This window comes from Malania oleifera, chromosome 10 (genome assembly GCF_029873635.1).
Source record: "Malania oleifera isolate guangnan ecotype guangnan chromosome 10, ASM2987363v1, whole genome shotgun sequence".
In the NCBI taxonomy this organism is placed as follows: domain Eukaryota; kingdom Viridiplantae; phylum Streptophyta; class Magnoliopsida; order Santalales; family Ximeniaceae; genus Malania; species Malania oleifera.
Genome location: NC_080426.1, coordinates 13,487,946 through 13,514,229, shown reverse-complemented (window position 1 = coordinate 13,514,229; position 26,284 = coordinate 13,487,946). Strand labels below are relative to the sequence as shown.

General features: G+C 36.5%; 1 protein-coding gene and 1 non-coding gene across 2 annotated transcripts; one reads left to right on the top strand and one right to left on the bottom strand.

The window, feature by feature from the left end:
* Positions 1–1,123: 1,123 nt before the first annotated feature.
* Positions 1,124–6,176, top strand: LOC131166801 (uncharacterized). Its single transcript, XM_058125387.1, has 2 exons — positions 1,124–1,813; positions 5,237–6,176. Exons 1-2 carry the CDS (start codon positions 1,738–1,740, stop codon positions 5,887–5,889), a joined length of 729 nt encoding a protein of 242 aa, XP_057981370.1. The 5' UTR covers positions 1,124–1,737; the 3' UTR covers positions 5,890–6,176.
* On the bottom strand, positions 1,512–1,583 carry TRNAP-AGG (transfer RNA proline (anticodon AGG)). Its single transcript has one exon. It is a non-coding gene; the product is annotated as a tRNA-Pro (tRNA).
* Positions 6,177–26,284: the final 20,108 nt, after the last annotated feature.

The window sequence follows — 26,284 nt, the reverse complement described above, 5'->3', positions numbered from 1 at the left end:
TTTAGAAACTTATTAATCAATTGAAACTTACTTTAATGATAGCTAATTTGATGTTGAATAAAATATTTTGATTCAATTAATATTTTAAATTATTCTTACAAGATGCATTAAAGAAATTTTATCAAAATTAATGCGCCATATGAATATTGTTTGAAAAGATCTTAAATTTAAATTTATATTAAATTTAGACAAGATGTAATATAAAATATTATTAAAATTTGTTTAAATTTATTTAAATTTAAATTAAAAATTAAAAATTTATGCTTTCAAAAGCAGTACAAATATGATATGATGTACGAAAAAATTATTAAAGAAAATATTAACATACCCACATGCACCCATTGTTCTACTAAACAAAATTTTTTTTTTTATTGATTACCTTTTAAAACCGTTCATAGGATATGATTTTATTTCATTCTCTCAAAAGTATAAAGCTATGTTAAAAGTTATAAATAAAATGATTTTAAATTTTACACGTGCCATGCAAAAAACTTCACACGGGTGGAATACAGCAAAACGAGACCCGCGCCAACGCCTTGACTAGGTGGGATCGACACCTCAGCAGGCTCCAGTGGGACCTCGCTCTGCTCCTATCGGCGGCAACCGATTCGCCGCCGTCCGCCGGCGTCGAGGACTGCGCCGTGATCCGACGCCTCTGTCTCCTCCTCATATCACCCAACTCCATCGGCGGCGGGAACTTCGCCAGCTCAAACACAAACACGTGCTTCCGCGAGCTCGCCGCCGCCGACCGCCACACCGGCAAAACGGGCTTCTCCGGCACTGGAGATGGGGATGGAGGAGCGTGGAAAATGGAGCTTCTCGATTGGGAAAGCGGCTGTCTTCTCCGATGCTCACTGGGCGTTTCTTTGAGAGGGATTATCTTTCCGCAGAAGACGATGCCGGCGCTGGCCGTTGGGAGAGTTGGCGAGGTGGGGCGGTTGGCGCAGAAGTGGAAGGAGTCAAATTGGTCCGACGAAGGGTTGGGATGATCTTTGTGAAGGAGCGTCTCTTCAAATAATCCCATTGTTGATTAATTGGCTGCGCGAGTGTGATGAAGAAAATACGAACAAGTGGGTGAATTTAAAGAGAGAGGAGATGTTTCCGTAGGAATGGGACTTAAAACATTTTCTAGAACGAATGAGGAATTGGGGGAGCTTTTAACATTTTCTAGAACGAATGAGGAAAATTGGGGGAGCTTAGTCTAAATCTACCGTTTAGAAAAGCGAGTTTTGACTGTTTGGGGGGGGAAGAAATTAATGGAAGACCCCGCATGAAATGCATGATTTGGCGAGAAAATTTTGGAAGAAAAAACGAGGCTATCTGGAAGATTGAGGGCCTCGTATGGTCGGTCTCCAAGGCCAAGACCGCTGGTCTAATCGGATCACCAATTTTTTGCAATTAGTACTAGCAATTAAACCGTTTTTTCCCTTTTCTTTATAGAAGAAGCCTCCATGGACCGTGGGGCTAAAAAAACCAAAAGTGAACGGTAGGGGTAAAATATGATTAATGTCGGGGCATTCCGAGAATTGAACTCGGGACCTCTCGCACCCTAAGCGAGAATCATACCACTAGACCAAATGCCCAACGATGCTAGCGTAGTTCCAAAGTTTTTTATATAAAAACAAAATTTGAAGGGAGTTGAAAAGGTCCAATTCTAACCCGAGGAAAAAGTTTCGCCCTTCCCATTTTCTGCAACTCTCCGAGTCGACCTGGGTCCTCTTCAGTGAGAACAGAGATATGGTAAGAGCAGCCCTTCTTCACCTGCTCCGCTCCCAAACCAGACACTCCATAACCCGAAGCTTTCATTCAGCAGGTACTTCTCTCTCTCTCTCTCTCTCTCTCTCTCTCTCTCTCGTGCGCGCGTGCAAACAAACAGATGTCTGAATGGGATTATGTAATGCGGACAATGAAAGGAAACAGTTCATGCCTTAGTTTCTACGTGATTTGAAATTATTGTTGGGTTACTGGAGCTTCCGATTGAGGAATGCTTACGGTTGGATACTCGATTTTTGGTTGTTCATTAAAACCCTAATTATTAGAGCTATGATGCTTCAAGGGGGAAATTTTTTTCGCAGAAGTGGGGTTGAGGTGTTTTTTTCGGCTTCTCATGATTCCAGTCTTTAGGAGCAACAATTTGTGTGATCTACTTTTATCTTTTTATTGAACAAAAATATATGGAAGCCAGTGAACCAAGTATCGAGGAAGAAAGAGGATATTTAGATATGCTAAAAGATTTTCTGACTTGTGCTAATATATGCCCAATAAAGAGATCAAGGACAAAATGCATCACTTCACAGTTCAAATATATCCAGTGTACAGCTAAAAATGCCTAGCTTTTGAGCTCGAAGTTCACATAGGAAAAATAATAGAGTTGACATGTTTACAGTGTCATATGGTCAATCAATCCAAAGGGCAGCATATTGGATGGTCTATGCTTTCATTGGCCTTTTTTTTTAAAATACTTAGGAAAACTTAGGTCTTTTTTTTTTTTTGTTTTTTTGTTTTTCAAGTGGGAGTATTGGAAGTTAAACTTAATGTTCTAGGGGATGATGAAATATAATGTTTGGAAAAAAGAGAGGCCATGCACATGCACAAGGGCATTCATTGCTCTAATTTGCACTTACCAATCATAAGCTTATGTTCTTATACAACCATCTATGCAAACCAAACACATATTTTGGGCACCAGAAATAGTTTTGTGATCTCCTCTGTTGTTTTTGGATTGCTAGTTGGCTGCATGATGTTTTTGTTTGGCATGGACATGTGTATGGGTGTGACCATTAATTCTTTAGTAGTTTAAAAATCTAAATGTCTAATGATGTGGGTTTTTAAAAATAAGGGTTTTAAGGTTTTCTTTTTCCTCAGACACATTCATGCAGTTTAAGATTTCTACAAACAGGCAATAACTATTTAAGGATTGATATCAATCTGTTATTTGTTTTTGCTTAATGTTTTGCCTTATCTTCCGATGAATACTTTCCCGTTTAGGAAGATGTCCCAAGGCATATATTGTTTTCTTGGGGATGAAGGCCTAGTTGATGAAAGTAGAAATAAGTAGAAATTAGTCTAATTCAAAATTCAAAGTTAGAACACGAAGATATGACATTAATTTTTGTAACCCAGGAGTAGGTTGAAGAGTTCTACTCACACAAAAAAAGGGAAAAAAATAACATAAAAAAAAGGAGCGTGCAGTGCAGTAAAAGTTAGGAAGAGGACAAGTTTAGAATGTGTGATTTAGTCAATGCACATGGGCTAGAGCTGAGGCTAAGGTTTTTTGTAGGCATAAAAACCAGAAAAGGAAAACAAATCTACTTGATGTCCTCATCCTGTCCATTGTAGATGGTGGATTAAGCATGGGATAAGATAATTATCACATCCAGTACAGTCCAGTATAATTCAGTATAATCCAATCTTGCAAAATTTCAGCATGCAAAACAAACGCATACTAAAGAGAATGGTGAATATAAATGGTGGGAAGATAGAAAGACTAAGGTGGTCATACTTTAATTATTTTGAAAGGATTGATGATTTGGGGAAGTCCATAGAAGTTTTATTGGAATGCATGATGATTATGTGGTTAAGATGAAAAATTAGAACGTAGTTGCTAGTTGGTTATACTTTAGGTTACATAATGTTAGGCTGTTAACAAATAACAAGTAAAGACTAATGAGTAACAAAACTAAGGATGTTGATGTGTGCATGCTAATGGCCTAACATTGAAAAAAGTGAAAATGGTAACAGCCAAAAAAAAATGAAGAGGAAAACTTATCCTGATTCAATTATCTGCAATAATAGTGTTGTAGTTAGAAAGAATGCCAAAAAAGAGATGTAGGTTGAGTCTATGGGGATTGGGGATGCTAAAAAAAAAATGAAGAGGAAAACTTATCATGATTCATTTTTCTGCAATAATAGTGTTGTAGTTAGAAAGAATGCCAAAAGAAGAGATGTAGGTTGAGCCTACGTGGATGATAAAGAAATGGTGGATATGGTGTCATAAGGTTTAACCGTTTAAGTATCCTATTAGTGTTCATTTAGCAAGTCGAGCTTATGGTTGTATTCAGTGGACTTGAGCCATCTAGCCTAATTTATACAAGAACCCACTAGTTATTCATAGTCATTCAGTTAAGGTTGGATTTGTTCTTGGAGCAGATGGTAACAACCATTTCATTAGACCTGCATATTTTATTTTTGATTGGATTTGTGACTTTGATTAGTAGAAACTTTTTAATGTAGCAGCTCACCAGAGCTGTTAAACCTTTCCAACTTGTGAACTGAACTCAAGTTCAGCCCCGCAGCAGAATCCTAAATACTTGACGTCTTAACCTCTCCCAAACAATGGTATTGGCTGTTGGGTTAGGTCTCCCTCCCTCTCCCTCTCCCTCTCCCTCTCTCTCTCTCTCTCTCTCTCATGCCCTGATGAAACATTTACATGTGCAGGTCGGATTATTTTCAACTTAGATAAAGTTTCATTTGGTGATACTGATGTTAGTGCACTCATTTGCATTGCTTTAACAAGAATAGTCATCAATGAAAACTTTATGAAAAATGTCATTAACTGAAAAGGTTGAATTATATATGGGGATATCAGAGAAGAAGCTTTTCGAACTAAGATTAAACTGATGTTTTGGATCATGAGACTAATATCTCTCTCTCTCTCTGAATGGCTGAAGAATAGAGCTTGCAAAGTTGATCATGCATGTTTCCTGTGACCTGTCTGTCCTAAGCTGTGCTGAATAAGTTGTGCCAGCCTCAGGATGGGTCTAGACTGAGTTGGGCGACACGAAAGAAATAAAAGTGATCACTCCATTTGGGAACATGGCTTGTCTATTCATTTTTTTTTGACTTCTTTATATAATGCATTAATGTTGCCTGCAGCCATTACCCTGGAATGCAGTTGACTAGCGTGAATGAATATGCACAGCAAAATAGAACTTAAATCTTGGACTTTGTATTAAAAAATGTTGTATATATCTGTACAAGTATATGCAATAGACTCTTTGTATTCATATCAATCCTTTTAGTAGAAAATACTCTATATTTCTATATGTATACAAGATTTTTAATTCCATAATTTGATGTATTTGACTATTTCTTACCTTTAGACCCGATCTGAGTGTGGAGTCTGATTGTTTTTATTTTTTAATTTATTTTCTATGAGAATTTATGCTGTGTTCTATTCTTTGAATGGAAGTAATTAAAAAAATGTAAATTTTTAACTTTTGTTTCTTTGTTTTAGGATACAATGCTTCTAGGCTTGGAACATGGTCGACCTCCTTAGGTCCCAAATCCAACATCAGCTCTTCCACCCAGCTCATTGCGGTCCAGAGAAGATGGGCATCTCAAGCCACAGTGACAGAAGATGCTGAAAAGATCAGCATTGGACCACGTAGAGGTGGAGAGACTGGGGAAGATAAAAAGGACACGGGGGTTGTTTATTATGGTCCAATCTCATCTACCATCAAGAAAGTAAAGCTGCTTTCTCTTTCTACCTGCTGCCTATCTGTATCTTTAGGCCCCGTGGTGACCTTCATGACATCTCCTGAAATGAACGTGATTCTAAAGGGGGCGGTGGCATCCACAGTAATATTCCTGAGTGCTTCAACCACTGCTGCACTTCACTGGTTTGTGAGCCCCTATATTCACAAGCTCAGGTGGCAGCCTGGTTTGGACAGCTTTGAGGTGGAGATGATGTCTTGGCTGGCCTCGTACATCCCACGAACTATCAAGTTTGCTGATATTCGGCCACCAGAGACCAATAGACCTTTCGTGACATTCAAGGCCAATGGGAATTTTTACTTTGTTGATACGGATCATTGTCACAACAAGGCTTTATTGGCCAGACTGACCCCTCAAAAAGCTGCCCATGAGTCTGCCCTAAAGAACTTGTGATTCTAAATTTGATTGGAGAACTCTGAAGGGTTGCCTGTTTTGGTTGAACTATTTTACATATATTGTGGAGTCGTGCTGTGTCATAGCGTTGGGTTAATATTGGAGGGCATGCCTTCTTTGAGAATTGTTCAAATCAGATTTTGGTTTACAAGAAATAATCGCAGCCTAGTGTTTTTTTTGTAGTAGTACAGATTGATAAATCACATTTTTTTGCATGCTTGTAGCAATTGCTCCCATTTCGTACTAGTGTATTTGCAACATAAAGTGGTTTGATTTTCTTCTTGAAATTAAGTGCTTCGTTGATTCCCCTATTGTTGAACCGCATCCATCCCTCAAGAAAAGTGAGGGAATGTACACTTTGTCAGCTTGTGAGTAGTGGCGTCTCAAGGCTATGCTTGGTAAGAGCCTAAGTATCAGCTAATACTATCATACTATAGACTTAGTTCTCTAAATCCATATTCTGAATATTGACGTACTCCATTAATTTAACTTTCTCATTCTAATTCAAGTTTCATCCTTTCACTTAAAAACAAAATCGTCAATGGATTGTCGTGATTTTCTGAATATTTTGATTGATCTAGAAAAACACAGAAGTCTATCAATGGATTTTTATTTCTAGGTATATAAAACAAAACTCAAATGTTCTATCCATATCCTAAACTCAGGTAAAGTCTAATCTCTAGAACTTATCAACCTAAGTTTGGAGCATTTTCATAACCAGGCAATGTGAACCATATCACACTTCCGGCTGATTAATGTTCTAGTACCAATTGTAACGCCTCGGCTCGTTATACGACTGTAGAGTGTTATTACACTTGTATATTACACTTGTCCTTGATAACACACATATACGACCCACCTTGAATAGGGACATACGGGTGTTTCATACTGATCTGTAATTTCATGTACAGCGGAAAACATAAACATCCATATGAGAATCTAAAAGACATCAGAATTTTCTAACTGTATCCTCAAATACATACATCCATACTTAAAACATAAGCAATTCTTACAACCCCAAAAACGTTTCGAACTAATCTATAACATATTCAAAATAACTTATGTAAGCTAAAGACAAAATGACCATTTTAGGTTCCACTAGCAACTAGGACCGAAGCCCTGTAGGACCTGAAACAAAGGTTGTATGTTGGGGTGAGACACTTCTCCAATAGTCTCGGCATCTCCCGACATTAATGCATAGACTCACGCCGGTACAGTGTTTCTCTATTGGTCTTCACGATGCGTTTGCTGTTGTCCACCCCAACTTGGTCTGAGAGTTGGTTCATAGATTGGTGGTCCTCGACATGATCGAGCCATATGACTAGGTCTTCCACATCGGTAACAGACATTCTCACCTAATCAGCACTCGCCCGGATATCTCCGTCCACACTTGGGGCAGATAGGATAAATTTATCCTCCTTGATATCCACTGTGTCCTGTTGTCTTCCTCTAACCCCCACCAGTACTGCCTCCTCTCCATGGACCCCGACTAGACCCAGTTTGAAAATCCGGAGGTGTGGGCCTTTTCCTCTGTCTCGATCCTCCTACATCTCCCTGTGCACTCTCCTCTGCTACAGTGGCTCTGTCAACTAGCTCAGAGAAATCCTGTATCTTTAATACTGCCACCTGTCTGTATATATCTCGCCTCAAATTCCTCTCGAACATTCTAACCTTCTTAGCTTCATCTAGAACGATATAGGCAGAAGCATGACAACTCAATGAATCTCGCCACATACTGCTGGACCGTCATCGACCCCTGGGACAGGCTCAGAAATTCCTGTACTTTAGCCTCTCTGACTGTGGCGGGAAAATATCTATCGAAAAATATCTCCATGAATCTGCTTTAGGTCATATCCACGGGTATAGGCCTCTATTCCTCTAACAAGTTCGTGCTACCCACCATCTCTCAGCCTTGCCTATCAGCTTGTATGAGGCATAAAGAACCTGTTGCTCATCGGTGCACTAGAGCACCGTAAGTATTTTCCCTGTAACACCCCGACATGTTATACAACCCAAGAGTGCTACTACACTTGTATATTACACCTGTCCTTGATAACACACATATATGACCCGCCCTGAATAGGGACATACGGGTGTTTCATACTGATCTACAATTTCATGCACATCGGAAAACATAAACATCCATATGAGAATCTAAAAGACATATCAAAGTTTTCTAACTATATCCTCAAATACATACATCCATACTTAAAACATAATTAGTTCTTACAATCCCAAAAACGTTCCGAACTAATCTATAGCATATACAAAATAACTTACGTAAGCTAAAGACAAAACGACCCTTTCAGGTTCTTCTAGCAACTAGGACCAACGCCCTGTAGGACCTGAAACAAAGGTTGTATGTTGGGGTGAGACACTTCTTAGTAAGGTGGAAGATATTACATCAGTGTGTGACCACATGCATTTATTTCAATTGAAAATAGATACATATAAGGCATATTTTCAATACTGTAATATATGAGATATATAGACATAAATCCTATGATAGATGGTTTAACGTCATAACAAGTGAGAGTTTTCGAGGTTAGAGTAGGGTACATGCCCATACACTGTACGATTTCTCTGCTCGGTACTCAAATCTGTAACTTTTCCCATTTTAGTTTTCAAATCATAAATATGCATATTTAGAACACTGTCTAGCTTAGATACAATAATAACAACTACCAACACATTACCCCTTGGTCTACAGGTTATGAAATTTACTATAGTTCGACTGGTACCACCTGGTCCATTAATCCACCAGTGGCCACTCCAATATCTAGCCAACTATCTCGATACCCACACTGAAAATCATATGTGTGGTTGCACTGTATCCAATATATATAAAGCAAAGGAACCACACTTAACGTTGAGTTTTTTAAGGCTCTCTTATAACGGTGAGCCTTTTAGGGCTCTCATATAACGGTGAGCTTTTTAAGGCTCTGATATAACGGTGAGTTTTTTAGAGCTCTAATAGTAACAAGCTGCGGTTTACAAATATCATATATACAATTTATTGTAAACCGAATTAACTTGTTTCACATTCACAAATCATTTGTATAGTTCCAGTATTTTTCACAAACTCATGCAATCGTTCTATGGCGTAAACCGGAACACAACCTTTCGGTTTAACCCTTTTTACGTTTATAACTCGATGTATAACCGACACTTGTTTTCCACATTTTTCAAATAAAAAAATGGAACTTCACTTCCCATAGTTCATATACGTATTTAAACAGATTTACATATTCCATTTCATATCATATGTCACACTCATTTGATAAAAAAATCCGCTATATAGTATATAACTTGATAAATAACATTTAAATGAAAAACATAGGGTTCAAGCATCTCCTACGTTAAGATTAAACTGAACAAAAAAGTTTTGAAAAGTTTGGAGATTATGCGACAAAACCCTTATTTTTACCAAAATCGTAAAATTGTAAAACCGACATTTTTATCTAGTGAAACTTCGCAAATAAGCAGTTAATACGTGCATATAAACATAAGCTAACTTTTTAGCGGTTTAGTTTTCTAAAAATGATTGATGTACACAAATCCCTTTACCTATTTTCGAATTTCTAAACATGAACTATACGGTTCCCAAAACAGCGAACCGGGTTCTCAAAACCTATAAATCGAAGAACAATACTTCAATATTATTCAATCTACTACAGACCTACCGAAACGAAAATGAATTCAGATCCTTACCTCATTTTTAGGGGCAATCTCGAAAGTCTTTAAAATGACAATCTGATCTACTATAATTGTAAAGTTTCCTCCCTTGATCCACGTAGAAACTTCCAATTGTAGAAACATACGACAAACGACGATGGATCGTAAAGAGAGAGAGAGACAGAGAACTCGTTGGTTCTAGAGAGAGATGGAGTTTTTAGGTTTTCTTAACCTTTAAGTAACCAAAAATGATATTTATAGAGCCTTTTACTGAGTCAAATTTTTCGACGAGGAGGCGCCGTCGTCAACGAACCAACCACTCAGTTCGTGGATGAAGCTCTACCTTCCTCGACGAACCTCATCCGGATATTTTTTTTGATTCGTTCGGTATTTTTTTGTCGACGACGTTTTGAATTTTGGCGATGAAGATTTGAAGGGACTTCGTCGACGAACAGACTGCCTTCGTTGATGAACCCTGCTGTAATATTTTCCTTATTTACTGGTTCGGGTCTCTATAATCTCTCCTCTTTATAAAAATTTCTTCCTCGAAATTTGCGAATAGATACTACGCATATTCTACACTTACAGCTCAGTCCTATCGAAGATTCGACAACCACCTATATAGCAGCTCCGGCCCAAGTTTATTACATACTCTCACATATGACGAAGGAATACCATGGTAACAACATGATTGTTAGCTTTACCGTGATCCCAAGAGGGGGGGTGAATTAGTATTTTCAAAATCTATCCCCTAGGTATTCCTCCTAACAGCAGTATGTTCACAATCCTGTGGTCAATCTAATGCAAGTAATATCAGAAATTAAATAAAGCAGTTTAATCAATTACACAAGCACTAGAAAACAGTAAAGAGAAGGGTGACACACAGATATGTTATCAAGATTTGGCCAATTGCCTACGTCCCTGCCTTGGCTAACCAGCACAAGGATTATCACAATAATTTGCTCACTTAAACGGGTGGAGCGGCACCTATACAAACCATGTCAAATTAACACAGGGTTGACTTCAACCTTTACACCAATCCTTACCGGGCTGAATTACCGCTCCCTCAGGCCACGCCTAGAATCTCTTAGATATACAATCAAAAGGTACAATATAAGGATGTTTTCACGTAAAGTAAATTTGCACCACAAATGCACACAATCACAAATACCACAGATGATTTAAAATGTAAGCTCAGTGTGGTCTAGATAATTCAACTCTCAAAAATGTTTTCTATCAGTGTAGTGAGTACGTGAGAGTATCAATAACAATCTATGTTTTTCAAAATGTTTCAATCAAGTGTGTTCACACAGAATACCATGCAAGCCTTAAGAATATCATCAGTAGAATGTCTCATGACATGAATATGAATATGTCTATGGCTTGGATTTTGCAAATAGATAATCTTTGTATCAGCAAATGATATAAACTTGAATAAATATTGCCACAAAGATTAATGTAACAATACAAATATATTTTCACACATAGTTCATTAAAGATCACAAGATAGTTGAGTAAGTTTGAAATATTTTTTGAAAAACAAAAACAAATACAAACTTGACCAAAGGTGTGCAATGAGAATGACAAACACTCGGAAGTTCACCACCAAGCCTTTTTAGGGTAGGCTTATTAGAAAAAGCCTCTAAGAATGCTTAGGTTAGTTTCGGGAAAACATGCAAAGCACTCACGAAATGAGAGAGAGCAAACCTCTAAATGAACAACACTCACTACACTTACAAATGATCAAGAGTAAAGAAGGTAAGTTGAGTGGATTTGGAAATACTAGAAGCAGTAGGAAGTATTTAGCTTGAGAGAGAAATATGATTTTTGTTTTTTATAATCAATGAATATAATTTTCCCAAATGAAGGGGTATATATAGACATCCCATGATTTTTTACCGTTGGGGACCTATTAGGAATTATTGGAAAAGTTTACCATTTTAACCCTATTTAAAAAATATTTAACCGCGGTAAAAAAATAAGGCAACTCGAGAGGTCCGGTCGACTAGATCAATTTCGGTCGACTAGAACTCATATAGTTCGGTCGACCAGGGAAATTTTGAACTAAGGGCTCGGTTGACCAGGAGAGGACGATTTTTCAATTTTCCAAGGTTCGGTCGACCGAGCCAATTTGAATTGGCTAGTTCGGTCGACCAGGCCGCTGAGATTTCTCCCAAGGAGCCTCGGTCGACTAGGTAGTTGGAGTTCATTTTTGTTTTGGTCGACCAGATGGTCAAACTTTTGACTTAAGGGGGTTTCGGCCGACTAGGGCCTTTTGAATTATCTAGTTTGGTCGACTAGGGCCTTGGTCAACTATTTGACCCAGGCTTGGTTTGGTCGACCAGGGTAGAATGAACTGCCTAGTTCGGTCGACCGAAAGTGCACCAAGTGTGCATTTCGGTCCCATTTCGAAACATACAAACCCTTTTCAAGTGCCTAACAAACATATGTGTAAATGTGTGTGTCCTAGGGTCACTTGGGGTCAAATTTTGAAGACACCAAAAAAGTCCGGTGTCGTTCGACCGAAGGGAAACCCCTAAGGGCATTCTACGGTCACTTTTTGGTTTGAGCTTAAAAATTAAACCATGCATGTGTTGTGTGTGCTTATTACAAACCAAATACCCTAATTACTATTACAGACAAATTTCACTATCGAATATTACAATTGAGAACATAAATTTGTCTTCAAGCTTTGAGCTTTCACGTGCCATCACTGTATCTGCTAATATAGACCTGCACATGAACTAGATATTTATTAAATATAGGAGTATTTGTCATTATCAAAGCCGGGTCTGACCTATAAGGTCAACAATGATGTTTCAGAAGATTACATACACATACCAAACTCTCCTGAAGACCATACTATTTAATCTGAACCATCTATACTACTATACATACTTACGTACCATAAAATAACTGCGGGTACTTCTGGCGTATTACTGACTCTAGTTCCCATAAAGCTTCCTCCACTACATGGTTACGCCATAATACCTTCACTAGCGATATTTCCTTAGTCCATAACTGCTAAACTTTTCGATCTAATACCTGTACCAGAACCTCTTTGTATGCTAATGTATCACTGATCTCTAGAGGCTCGTAACTGAGCACGTGCGAAGGATCTAACACGTACTTCCTCAGCACTAACACATGGAACATTTCATGAACTCTACATACTGCTGGGGGTAAAACCACTCGATAAGCAACTAAACTTATCCTTTCTAGGAGCTTGAAGGCCCGATATACCGAGAACTTAGCTTCCCCTTCTTTCCGAGCCTCATCACCCTTTTCATCGGAGTGATCCATAGAAACACCATATCTCCTACCTCAAATTCTAGCCTTCGTCGACGAGTATTAGCATAACTCTTCTACCAACTCTAAGCTTCCTTGATTCTCTTCCTGATCAACTTGATCTTTGTCAGCTTGCAATTAGTGGCGTCTTCAAGGCTATGCTTGGTAAGAGCCTAAGTATTAGCTAATGCTACCATACTATAGACTCAATTCCATAAATCCATATTTTTAATATTGATGTATGGATGTACTCCATTAATTTAACCTTCTCATTTTAACTCAAGTTTTTCCCTTCCACTTGGGTTTAAAACCGTTAATGGATTGCCGTGATTTTTTGAACCTTTCGATTGATCCAGAAAAATACAGAAGTCTATCAATAGATTTCTGTCTCTAGGTATACAAAGCAAAAATCAAATGTTTTATCCATATCCTAAACTCTGGTAAAGTATAATCTACAGAACCTATCAACCTAAGTTTCGAGCATTTCCATAACCAAGCAATGTGAACCATATCACACTTCCGGCCGATTAACACTCTGATACCAACTGTAATGCCCTGGCCCGTTATACGGCCCTAGAGTGCTACTACACCTGTATATTACACTTGTCCCTGATAACACACATATACGACCCGTCTTGAATAGGGATATACAAGTGTTTCATACTGATATGCAATTTCATGCACAACGGAAAACATAAACATCCATATGGGAATCTAAAAGACATACCCATTTTCTAATTGATCCTCAACACATTACATCATACTTAAAAACATAATAAATTATTATTAAGCCCAAAAACGTTATGAAACTAATATGTAGAATATACAAAATAACTACGAAGCTAAGACAAAAAGACCCCTTTCAGGTTCCTTAGCCAATAGGATCGAAGCCCGTGTAGGGACCTGACCCCAAGGTTGTATGTTGGGGTTAGACACTTCTCCAACAGTCTCGGCATCTCTCGGCATCAATGCATAGACTCACGCCGGTACAGTGTTTCTCTATTGGTCTGCACGATGCGTTTGCTGTTGTCCACCCTAACTCGGTCTGAGAGTTGGTTCATAGATTGGTGGTCCTCGACATGATCGAGCCATATGACCAGCTCTTCCACATCAATAATAGACATTCTCACCTAACCGGTACTCGCCCGCATCTCTGTCCACACCTGGGGCAGGTAGGATAAATCTTCCCTCCCTAATATCCACTGTGTCCTGTCGTCTTCCTCTAACCCTCACTAGTACCGCCTCCTCTCCATGGACCCCTACTAGACCCAGTCTGAAAATTCGGAGATGTGGGCCTCTTCCTCTGGCTCGATCCTCCTACATCTCCCTACGCACTCTCCTCTGCTACTATGACTCTATCAACTAGCTCAGAGAAATCCTGTATGAACCCGACTTGAGATATGTAGATTGACTAAATAATAAAAGGGTAAAAATTGCAGGTTTCATCGATGAAGCCATTATTCTCGTCGATGAAGGCCCTTGTACTCTTCATCGCTGAAATTTAGAGCCTCATCGACGAAGAGATACCAAACGTGTTGTAAAATATTGGAATAGGGTTCGTCGCCAAAGGAGCCTATTTGTCGACAAAACGTATGGATGACTCATCGACGAAGTTGGCTGAGTCAAAGGGGTTATAAATATCTGTTTCACTTGCTTGATTGCTAAGAAAGCTAAAACACACACACACACTCTCTCTCTCTCTAGAACTAGAAACTTCCCTCTCTCTCTCTCTCTCTCTCTCTCTCTCTCTTTCTTTCTCTCTAGGATTTCAGCCTGTCAGTTGCCGGAATCAACGATCTGACATTACCACATGGATCAGGAGGAGAAGCTCTACATTTTTAGCAAATCAAAAGTTCGTTTTAGGGATTTTTGGGTTTTGACCCAAAAACAAGGTAAGGGTTTGGTTTCAGTTTCGTTTCTGAATATGTGTAGTAGTAAGAATTATAGTGAAGTATAGTTCTTTGATGTTTAGATTTTGGTGTTTCAGTTAGTAGTTTTGAAGCCGTAGAGTTTGTATTTTGGTATTCAGGAAAAGGTAAGGAGATTTTGTTTATATCAGTTTATTTTTGAAATCGGGATCGGTACACCTGTGGTTTACGATTGTATGTATGTTTTGATTACTTATTTGGGAAAAATATATCGAGTAAAAATATAGGATTTTCGGGTTACAGTTTTGGAAAAATTTGGAGGTTTTGGGTATCATCTCTATTTTGTTGGAGAAATCATATATTGTATTAAAATTGTAGTATTTAGATAACCGTACCCATATTTGTATTAAACTGTATTCTTGAACTAAAAACGATAGAATTTTCTGTATACCAAATAAGTGTGGAATGAACTGTTGCATGTGAAATGTTTTAGGTTTTCTAAAAACAGCTACGGGTGGCTAATTACCGTACGCTAATGAGTATAGGGACATGAGTTCCAAAATTGTTCCAAGTTTTGTAAATCAGTTAGGGGTGGCTAATTACCGTACGTTGAATCAGTTAGGGGCGGCTAATTACCGTACCCTGACGCCATGTGTCGGCTAATTACCGTGGGTGAGAGTGTCCGACTCTATATCTGAGGGTGTGAAATATCGCCTGTTCTTTCCAACTTGTCATTGATGGGTGTGAGCTATACCGTACTGGAAACGATATCGCTGTAAGACTTCGGTAATTACAGGGTATCTTTGGTATCGTATGTACTGGAATGGATTTGTGAAAAATACTAGAACTGTATTGAATTGTATTGTATTGTGTCATGTTTTACGCCGAAATAACACTCGTATGCCACACATTGATATAACTTTTTTTCTTACTTACTGAGAGGTGTCTCACTCCGAATATACAAATGTTTTTTAGGTCCTTCAGGTAGCCGAAACTAGCATCTTAGCGTCCGGAAGCGTGGATGTCGGTTAGCTACGTTTAGTACCTGTGTAGGTACAGGTTTTGTGATCGGGTTGTCAGTATTGGTTTTTTGTAGACACCCGGAGTATATATTGTATTTTGGGATGTATATTTCCAATTATGCATAGAATCTGGTATGGTATGATGTATGTAAAGAAAGAACATTTCCGTTGCGTATTCGATGTGTATGGACATGTATGTAATTGTGCATAGGGTTTACATATACCCCACGGGGTCGGACCCTCATTCAGTATTATATCATGTATGTTTAATTGATACAAAAACTAGTTAGGTTACTATATTCACACTTGGGACCCATCTGTGGGTTTGGGGCGTGACAAATCCTGTATCTTTAATATTGCTATTTGTTTGTATATATCTCGCCTCAATTTCCTCTTGAACATCCTAACCTTTTTAGCTTCATTTGGAACGGTATATAGACAGAAGCACGACAACTCAATGAATCCCGTCGCGTACTGCTGGACCATTATCAATCCCTGGGACAGGCTCAGAAATTCCTGTACTTTAGCCTCTAACTGTGGCGGGAAAATATATATCGAAAAATATCTCCTTGAATCTGCTCCAGGTCATATCCACGGGTGTGGGCCTCTATTCCTCTAACAACTTCGTAGCTACCCACCATCTCTCAGCCTTGCCTGTCAGCTTGTATAAGGCATAAAGAACCCATTGCTCATCGGTGCACTGGAGCATCGTAAGTATTTTATCTATAACGCCCTTGCCCATTATACAGTCTCGGAGTGCTACTACACCTGTATATTACACCTGTCCTTGATAACACACATATACTACCCGCCCTGAATAGGGACATACGAGTGTTTCATATTGATATGAAATTTCATGCACAATAGAAAACATAAACATCAATACGGAAATCTAAAAGATATACCAAAGTTTTCTAACTTTATCCTAAAATACATACATTCATACTTAAAACATAATCAGTTCTTACAACCCCAAAAACGTTCCGAACTAATCTGTAGCATATACAAAATAACTTTCATAAGCTAAAGACAAAACGACCCTTTTAGGTTCCTCTAGCAACTAGGACTGACGCCCTGTAGGACCTGAAAGAAAAAAAATGTTGTATGTTGGGGTGAGACACTTCTTAATATGGTGGAAGATATTACATCAATGTGTGACCACATGCATTTATTTCAATTAAAAATAGATACATATAAGGCATATTCTCAATACTGTAATATAGGAGATATATAGATATAAATCCTATGATAGATGGTTTAGCATCATAACAAGCGAGAGTTCCCGACGTTAGAGTAGGGTACAGACCCATACACTGTACGATCTCTTCGCCCGGTACTCAAACCTATGAATTTTCCCATTTTAGTTTTCAAATCATAAATATGCATATTTAGAACACTGTCTAGCTTAGATACAATAATAACAACTACCAACACATTACCCCTTGGCCTACAGGTTATGCAATTTACTATAGTCCGACTAGTACCACCTAGTCCATTAATCCACCAGTGGCCACTCCAATATCCAGCAAACTATCTCGATACCCACACAAAAAATCGTATGTGTGGTTGCACTGTATCCAATATATATAAAGCAAAGGAACCACGCTTAACGTTGAGCTTTTTAAGGCTCTCTTATAACAATGAACCTTTTAGGGCTCTCATATAACGGTGAGCTTTTTAAGGTTATGATATAACAATGAGTTTTTTAGGGCTCTAATAGTAACAAGTTGCGGTTTCCAAATATCATATGTACAATTTACTGTAAAACAAATTAACTTGTTTCACATTCACAAATCACCTGTACAATTCCAGTATTTTTCACAAACTCATGCAATCATTCTGTGGCATAAATCGGCACATAACCTCTCGATTTAACCCTTTTTACGTTTATAGCTTGGTATATAATCGACACATGTTTTTCAAAATTTTCAAATAACAAAATGGAACTCTAGTTCCCATAGTTCATCTACGTATTTAAACAGATTTACATATTCAATTTCATATCATATGTCACACTCATTTGATCAAAAAATCTGCTATATAGTATATAACTCGATAAATAGCATTTAAATGAAAAACAAGGGGTTCAAGCATCTCCTATGTTAAGATTAAACCGAATAAAGAAATTTTGAAAATTTTGGAGATTATGCGCCAAAACCCTTATTTTTACCAAAATTGTAAAATTGCAAAACCACATTTTTATTCGGTGAAACTTTGCAAATAAGCAGTCAATACATACATATAAACATAAGCTAAATTTTTAGCGGTTTAGTTTTCTAAAAATGATTGATGTAAAAAAAATCCTCTTACCTATTTCCGAATTTCTAAACACGAACCATACGACTCCCAAAACAGCGAACTGGGTTCTTAAAACCTATAAACCGAAGAACAATTCCTCTATATTATTCAATCAACTACAGATCTACCAAAACGAAAATGAATTCAGATCCTTACATCGTTTTTAGGGACAATCCCGAAAATCTTTAAAATAACGATCTGATCCGCTATAATTGTAAAGTTTCCTCCCCTGATCCATGCAGAAACTTTCGATCGTAGAAACAGACAACGAATAGCGATGGATCGTAGAGAGAGAGAGAGAGAGAGAGAGAGAGAGAGAGAGAGAGAGAGAGAGAGAGAGAGAGAGAGAGAGTTTTTGGTTTTTTTAGTCCTTAAGCAACCAAAAATGATATTTATAGAGCCTTTGACCTAGTTAAATTTGTCGATGAGGCGGCACCTTTGTCGACAAACCAGCCACTCAGTTCGTAGACAAAGCTCTACCTTCGTCGATGAATCCCATCTGGATATTTTCTTTGACTCGTTCGGTATTTCTTCGTTGACAACGCTCTAAATTTCGGCGACGAAGAACTGAGAGAACTTCATCAAAGAACATATTGCCTTTGTCGACGAACCTTGCTGTTCTAACGCTCCGAACCCTTAAATCCGGGTCCAGCGCGTTATACCTGATAAAATCCTTGATAATCCATAATCAACATATAGCGGAAAACATAAACATAATCTCCATATAACATAATACCAGAGTTTACTAATTCTAACTACCAACCATAATAAATTAATCATCCACCTATATTTAAATATATACATGTCTCCAAAACATTATCCACAAATACCAGTATGTTTCACAATCATCCATATCTTATAAAACTTAAAACATAAATCATAAAACATAAAATATACATATCAAAATTAACATAAAAATATACTAATTTCTCTTTCTATTTACCAAAAATGCTATAAAATCTCAAGCTCTCTAAGCTCAATCTTGAGGAAATCCTGAAAAAGATAATTTTATATTGGGTGAGACACATCTCAGTAAGGGAAGAAATAATATATTAAAATAGTGTGTGGCCAACATGAGTTTATATAATAACATATTATTTAACATTTGAAAATCATTAACATAATTTCTAAAATCATTCTCTGTTCCTAACCAAACACATGCAAAAGATTTAACCCATGAGATTTCCCGAGGATAGGGGTGATTACCCGCCCATACAAGTAGCACCCCTCTGCTCTGATACATTTAGCAACCCTAAGGTCACAATTTAAGCATACCAGGGCACTTACCTTACTCAGTAAGCCCTTAAATATTAAATTGATCTCGTACTCATGCATTCAACAATAGTTTACAGGCAAAGACCCTAAGGATAGGGAATTCTACCCGCCTATACAAGTAGGTTCCCTTTACCTTAGTGCGTTATGCAGCTACTGCCACATCTGAAACTACTAATGCACTCGCCTTACTCAGCAAGCCCTCAGGCGAAGAGTATGCCTCGCCCAATCGTAACATGTTTTACATACATAGATACTTCTAATATCATAATACATCATTATTTCCATCGTTATTCAATCATTCACATTCTTTCATGTTCATAACTTAACATTTCCTTGCGTTTCACTTTAAGTGACTTTTTCCCATTTGTATCATTCACATTTCACATTTCATTTCATTACATTATCATTCCTTATCATTTCATTTCATGCCTTTGTACTACAGCTCTCTTTAGTCATCATCATTTAGTCCACATAAAAATGCTCTAGAATCTACTACAGTTACTTCACATAGAAATGTGCTAAAATCTACTAACCCGGTTTTCAGCTGTCGTACCTTTACATGGTTGCATTTAACATACATAGGCAACATTGTTCATATCATATTTTATTCTCATTACTTTACTTACTTAGGCCGCATCTCATACATTTAACATATAATTTGCACAGATTCTCATGCCACAGAATTTAGTAGTAAAATTTATACATATTTTTCATAAAATAAGCCAACTCACATTTAACATTTATATGCTCAAAATACATTTTATTTCTCATTTAATTCATCAGAAAATTCTTTTCACTTTCATTCGTTCACTCTCACATATACATAACTATATCGATAATCTTAGGCTCAGAAAACATAAATTTCATGGCTGACATTTTAAATCCACATAAAAACATATATACATAAATAAAACATAATCATTTTTAATTCATGAAAAATCTGATTTAATATATAAATTTCCTCCTTACCTAATTTCTTGAACTACGCCAATAGGGATCTCGAAAAATACTTGCGAAGCTCACCCGGACCCTGAATCAAAAATCCTAATTTCATTAAATTAATCTTAAATAAAATATTGTTTTAATATTTCTTAGGACCTTAAATTCTAAATAAAGAAATATACCCTTAAATTTAGCCAAATTACCAAATTTCCCAAACCCACTCTCGCTTTGGAGTAGGACATAGAAAACCCCAATAAGAACTTTACTTATGTTAAAATGACGATGATCACGATTAGGACCCTATTGTGGTGCCTGATCGTTGATTCAATAGCAAATTTAATAAGAAAATGAGAAATTAGGGAAATTATTCCTTTCCCCAGGAGTGGTGCCTATACCGCTCCCACGACAAATCTGCTTAGTAGAAATGTCGGTAGCGGAGTTAGGAATCCAACGACACCTTTCGTTTCCTGATCGGTCGAGTATTCGCTGAGAAATAGGGGAAGAGAGAGACGGAAACGGAGGGAAAGAAAAAAAAGAAAAGAAAACAATGCAGGAACTCACCTGCACGTCCCCTTCTGCAATTCAATCTATTATATATATATATACACACACATATATACTTTAACCATCATATATTTATATATATATATATATATCATATTATTTATTTAATAGATCATATTTAATAATACTTAATTAATTAATTAATTTATGATAAATAATTTTAATTTAATTAATTTATTTTTATTCATTTTTATTTGTTTATTTAATTAATCATTTTAATAATGTTTAATTAATTAACTAATCAATAATTACTCTTAATTTTAATTTTTTTAATTTTTTTTCCGGCTTATTACATTTTTCCCTCCTTTAAGAAATTTCGTCCTCGAAATTCGTTATGTATTCTTTCGTCTCCATAATTTTACGATTTACTATACCTCATACCATTCAATAAATATGTCTCCCAAATAAATTTTTGCATCATGAATAATTAAATAAACATATCATCATCTTCAACATAAATTCATACCTGCCCTCTTGGCTTTATCTGCCTCATCCAGGACTATCGTATAACCACGTGCTCGTCCACCTCTACCTAGTGATATTTGTTTATTTCCCTCGATACCATAACCTCTCAAATCAACTAATCTCACCATCGAGTTCAAATCCCAAGTTTGAATTTCTCTACTCGGAAACATCACCATCGATGAATTTACCATGATTTTCTAAAGCTAGCTACTTTTTGAGAAAAACACAGAAGACCATTAAGGGATTTCTGCCCCCAAGCTTACGAAACACAACTCAGAATTTCTAACGATATCTTAATCTACCCATTCATATCCTTATCGCAACTCAATCCTATACTTTGGTATAAATCATTCCTAACCTAATACTCTAATATTTCCTTATCCGGGCGATGTGAATCTAATCACACTTCCGGCTGGACATTGCTCTGATACCATCTGTAACGCCCCGAACCCTTAAATCCAGGTCTAGCGCGTTATACCTGATAAAATTCCTAATAATCCATAATCAACATATACGCAGCGGAAAACATAAACATAATCTCCATATAACATAATACCAGAGTTTACTAATTCTAACTACCAACCATAATAAATTAATCATCCACCTGTATTCAAATATATACATGTCTCCAAAACATTATCCACAAATACTAGTATGTTTCATAACCATCCATATCTTATAAAACTTAAAACATAAATCATAAAACATAAAATATACATATCAAAATTAACATAAAAATATACTAATTTCTCTTTCTATTTACCAAAAATGTTATAAAATCTCAAGCTCTCTAAGCTCGATCTCGAGGAAATCCTGAAAAAGATAATTTCATATTCGGGTGAGACACATCTCAGTAAGGGAAGAAATAATATATTAAAACAGTGTGTGGCCAACATGAGGTTATATAATAACATATTATTTAACACTTGAAAATAATTAACATAATTTCTGAAATCATTCTCTGTTCCTAACCAAACACATGCAAAAGATTTAACTCGCGAGATTTCCCGAGGATAGGGGTGATTACCCGCCCATACAAGTCACACCCCTCTGCTCTGATACATTTAACAACCCGAAGGTCACAATTTAAGCATAACAGGGCACTCACCTTCGTCAGTAAGCCCTCAAGTGTTAAATTGATCTTATACTCATGCATTCAACAATAGTTTACCGGCAAAGGCCCTAAGGATAGAGAATTCTACCTGCCCATACAACTAGGTTCCCTCTGCCCTAGTACGTTATGCAGCTACTGTCACATCTGAAACTACTAGTGCACTTGCCTTACTCAACAAGCCCTTAGACGAAGAGTATGCCTTGCCCAATCATAACATATTTTACATACATAGATACTTCTAATATCATAATACATCATTATTTCCATCGTTATTCAATCATTCACATTCTTTCATGTTCATAACTTAACATTTCCTTGCGTTTCACTTTAAGTGACTCTTTCCCATTTGTATCATTCACATTTCACATTTCATTTCATTGCATAATTATTCCTTGTCATTTTATTTCACAACATTTTCATTTTATTCTTTGTACTACAGCCGCTCTTTAGCCGTCATCAGTTAGTCCACATAGAAATGCGCTAGAATCTGCTACAGTTAATCCACATAGAAATGCGCTAAAATCTGCTAACCCGGCTTTCAACTGTCGTACCTTTACATGGTTGCATTTAACATACACAGGCAACATTGTCTATATCATATTTTATTCTTATTACTTTACTTACTTAGCCTGCATCTCATACAATTAACATATAATTTGCACAAATTCTCATGCCACACAATTTAGTAGTAAAATTCATACATATTTCTCATAAAATAAGCCAACCCACATTTAACATTTATATGCTCAGAATACATTTCATTTCTTATTTAATTCATCAGAAAATTCTTTTCACTTTCATTCGTTCACTTTCACATATACATAACTATATCGACAATCCTAAGCTCAGAAAACATAAATTTCATGACTGACATTTTAAATCCACATAAAAACATATATACATAAATAACACAATCATTTTTAATTCATGAAAAACCTGATTTAATATATAAATTTCCTCCTTACCTGATTTCTTGAACTACGCCAACAGGGATCCCAAAAAATACCTGCAGCGCTCACTCGGACCCTGAATCAAAAATCTTAATTCCATTAAATTAACCCTAAGGAAAATATTATTTTAATATTTCATAGGGCCATAAATTCTAAATAAATAAATATACCCTTAAATTTAGCCAAATTATCAAAATTTCCAAATCCCACTCTCGCTTTGGAGTAGGGACTAGAAAACCCCAATTGGAACTTTACTTATGTCAAAATGACGACGATTACGATTAGGACCCCATGGTGGTGCCTGATCGTCGATTCAATAGAAAATTTAACAAGAAATTAAGAAATTAGGAAAATTATACCTTTCCCCAGGAGTGGTGCCTATGCCACTCCTACGACAAATCTGCTCCAGTAGAAATGTCGGTGGCGGAGTTAGGAATCCAACGACACCTTCCGTTTCCTGATCGGTCGAGTATCCGCCGAGAAATAGGGGAAGAGAGAGACGGAAACAGAGGGAAAGAAAAAAAAGAAAAGAGACCTGCGCGTCCCCTTATGCAATTCAATCTATTCTGTCAACATCTTTATCTTTTTTTTTTTTTTCCTTTTTACTTACTTTATCATATAATAAGTATAATAATATTATATATATATAGACACACACACATATATACTTTAACCATCATATTATTTTATATATATATATATATATATATATCATATTATTTATTTAATACATCATATTTAATAATACTTAATTAATTAATTAATTAATTTATGATAAATAATTTTAATTTAATTTAATTTTTTATTCATTTTTATTTGTTTATTTAATTAATTGATTTAATAATATTTAATTAATTAACTAATCAATAATTACTCTTAATTTTAATTTTTTTTAATTAATTAATTAAAATTTTTAAAAATTTTTTTTTTCGGGTTATTAGAGCTGTAATTCCCTTTTTACCCTTTTCTTATTTATTTTCCTTATTTATGGGTTCGGGTCTCTACATTCTCGATCTTTGCATCCAGTTTTCAGAAGCTATAGGATCAGCTTCTCTTAAAAACACTGGAGGATTCATTTTTGTGAACTTCTCTATCGTACATCCCGGAATTGTAGATGGACCTCCTTGCTCCCTGGAGCTTCGGGCAATCTCAACCATGACCAACTGAGTTACCCTACGTAAAATAGCATCTGAGTCCTCGCCTCTTGCACCAAAAGGCCCTGCTCCATCATTGCCACTAGCATGGGCGCTACTACCTTCTAGATCCATCCTACAATAACATCAAATTATGCTGAGAATCCAAACCTCATAATACTATTCTATCTAAAATACTCCACACTTCCTATCACTAATTTAAGGTCTAGTCCTACCATATGGAAATAGAAATTGACAATAGATTACTATGGTTTTCCTAAAATCGTCACCCTAGGAAAATCATAGAAATCACCCCGAAATTCTACCTTCAGACTGCAGAATAGAACCCTAAATTCTCATCATAGTTCCCCAACATTAACTCATCGATATCCTGTTCCATTCTTCTTAAAATTTCATTCCTATATTCTGGTATTGTTTTTCGCTGTACCATAGAGTTTGCAGAACCTAGCAACCTAGGCTCTGATACGAAACTGTAACGACCTGAAATTTTATGCCATTTTTTTTAAAAATAAACTACTATGATACCTGATAATATCTACTATAACATCTCAGGACCCCAAGTGAGCACTGAGAAAATATTATTATATTACACACCTATGCAGCGGAAAAACATAAAAATGTCCATCCATATAAACAATACCAGAATTTTAGTAACTTATCCCAACCATACACACATATATACACATCACCCTAGTATCGTCTACTAAAAAATACTATCCCTTGTATACATTTACTGTAATAACCCAAGGAATTTAATCAGGGTTTCGCTGACGAATACAGGGGATTCGTCGACAAGGGTACATAAGGATCTTGTCGACGAGGGCATGTTTCATCGACGAGAAGATACCGAGGGGTTGTTTTTTCGAGTTCTGAATTTCGTCGACGAGGAGAAGGTATTCGTCGACGATCCCTCTTCTTGACCTCGTTGACGAGATGACGTGGCTCGTTGATGAAGCTTAGAGTATAAATAGTGTTAAATTCAGATTTTTACATAGAAATTTCAGCAAAAACTCTCTCTCTCTCTCTCTCTCTCTCTCCTCTACGGTCCTTCCCTCTTCTCTTTTCGATTTGGGCTCCGTTAGTTTTCGGATCGACGATCTGAGGCCACCACAACGCTACTGGGAAAGTTCTCTCCAATTTTTCCAGAGCGAATCGTTGGTGGGACGAAGTTGAATTTCATCCCAAATTCAGGGTAAGGTCTTTTCTGCAATAATTGGCTTTCTAGCAGTTGTAGAAAATATAGTAGTCGAAAAAATAGTGATATTTTGTTCTAGTAAATGTTGTTTTCAAGGTGTTGAGTGGGGAACCCTGCAGGTGTAGGACCTGTCACAGTATGAGACTTTAGCAGGAATCAAGTAAGGGAAATATCCTATGTTAATCAATTTTATTATGATTTTAGTACAAATTATATGTTTTCATTAAATTATTATTCGGATCATAAAATATAGTTTTTAGAACTTGATAATATGGATATTTAGTTGTGTAGCATGAGTTTAATATAAGATCGGCACAGAGTTTATACAGTTTTCAGAATACCATAATTTACAGTATACGTACAGAAATATGTATTTTACAGCATTTTCAGAATATTATGATATACCAACTTCAGAACGATAACATTCAGTTATTACAGTTGATTAGAAATTTTAGTTATTCAGTTATGTAGATATCTCAGATATTCAGTTATTACAGTTTATTCATATTAGTTTATAAAATGTTATGGTAATTTCAGTTGTTCCAAAATCATGATAGAGACAGTATTTTAGAAATAATCGTTACT

Bases quoted from the DNA above. Each gene is read 5' to 3' on its own strand.
- LOC131166801 (XM_058125387.1), top strand. From the start codon at position 1,738: ATGGTAAGAGCAGCCCTTCTTCACCTGCTCCGCTCCCAAACCAGACAC. The intron at 1,814-5,236 runs GTACTTCTCTCT...TCTTTGTTTTAG, and splicing joins CCGAAGCTTTCATTCAGCAG to GATACAATGCTTCTAGGCTT.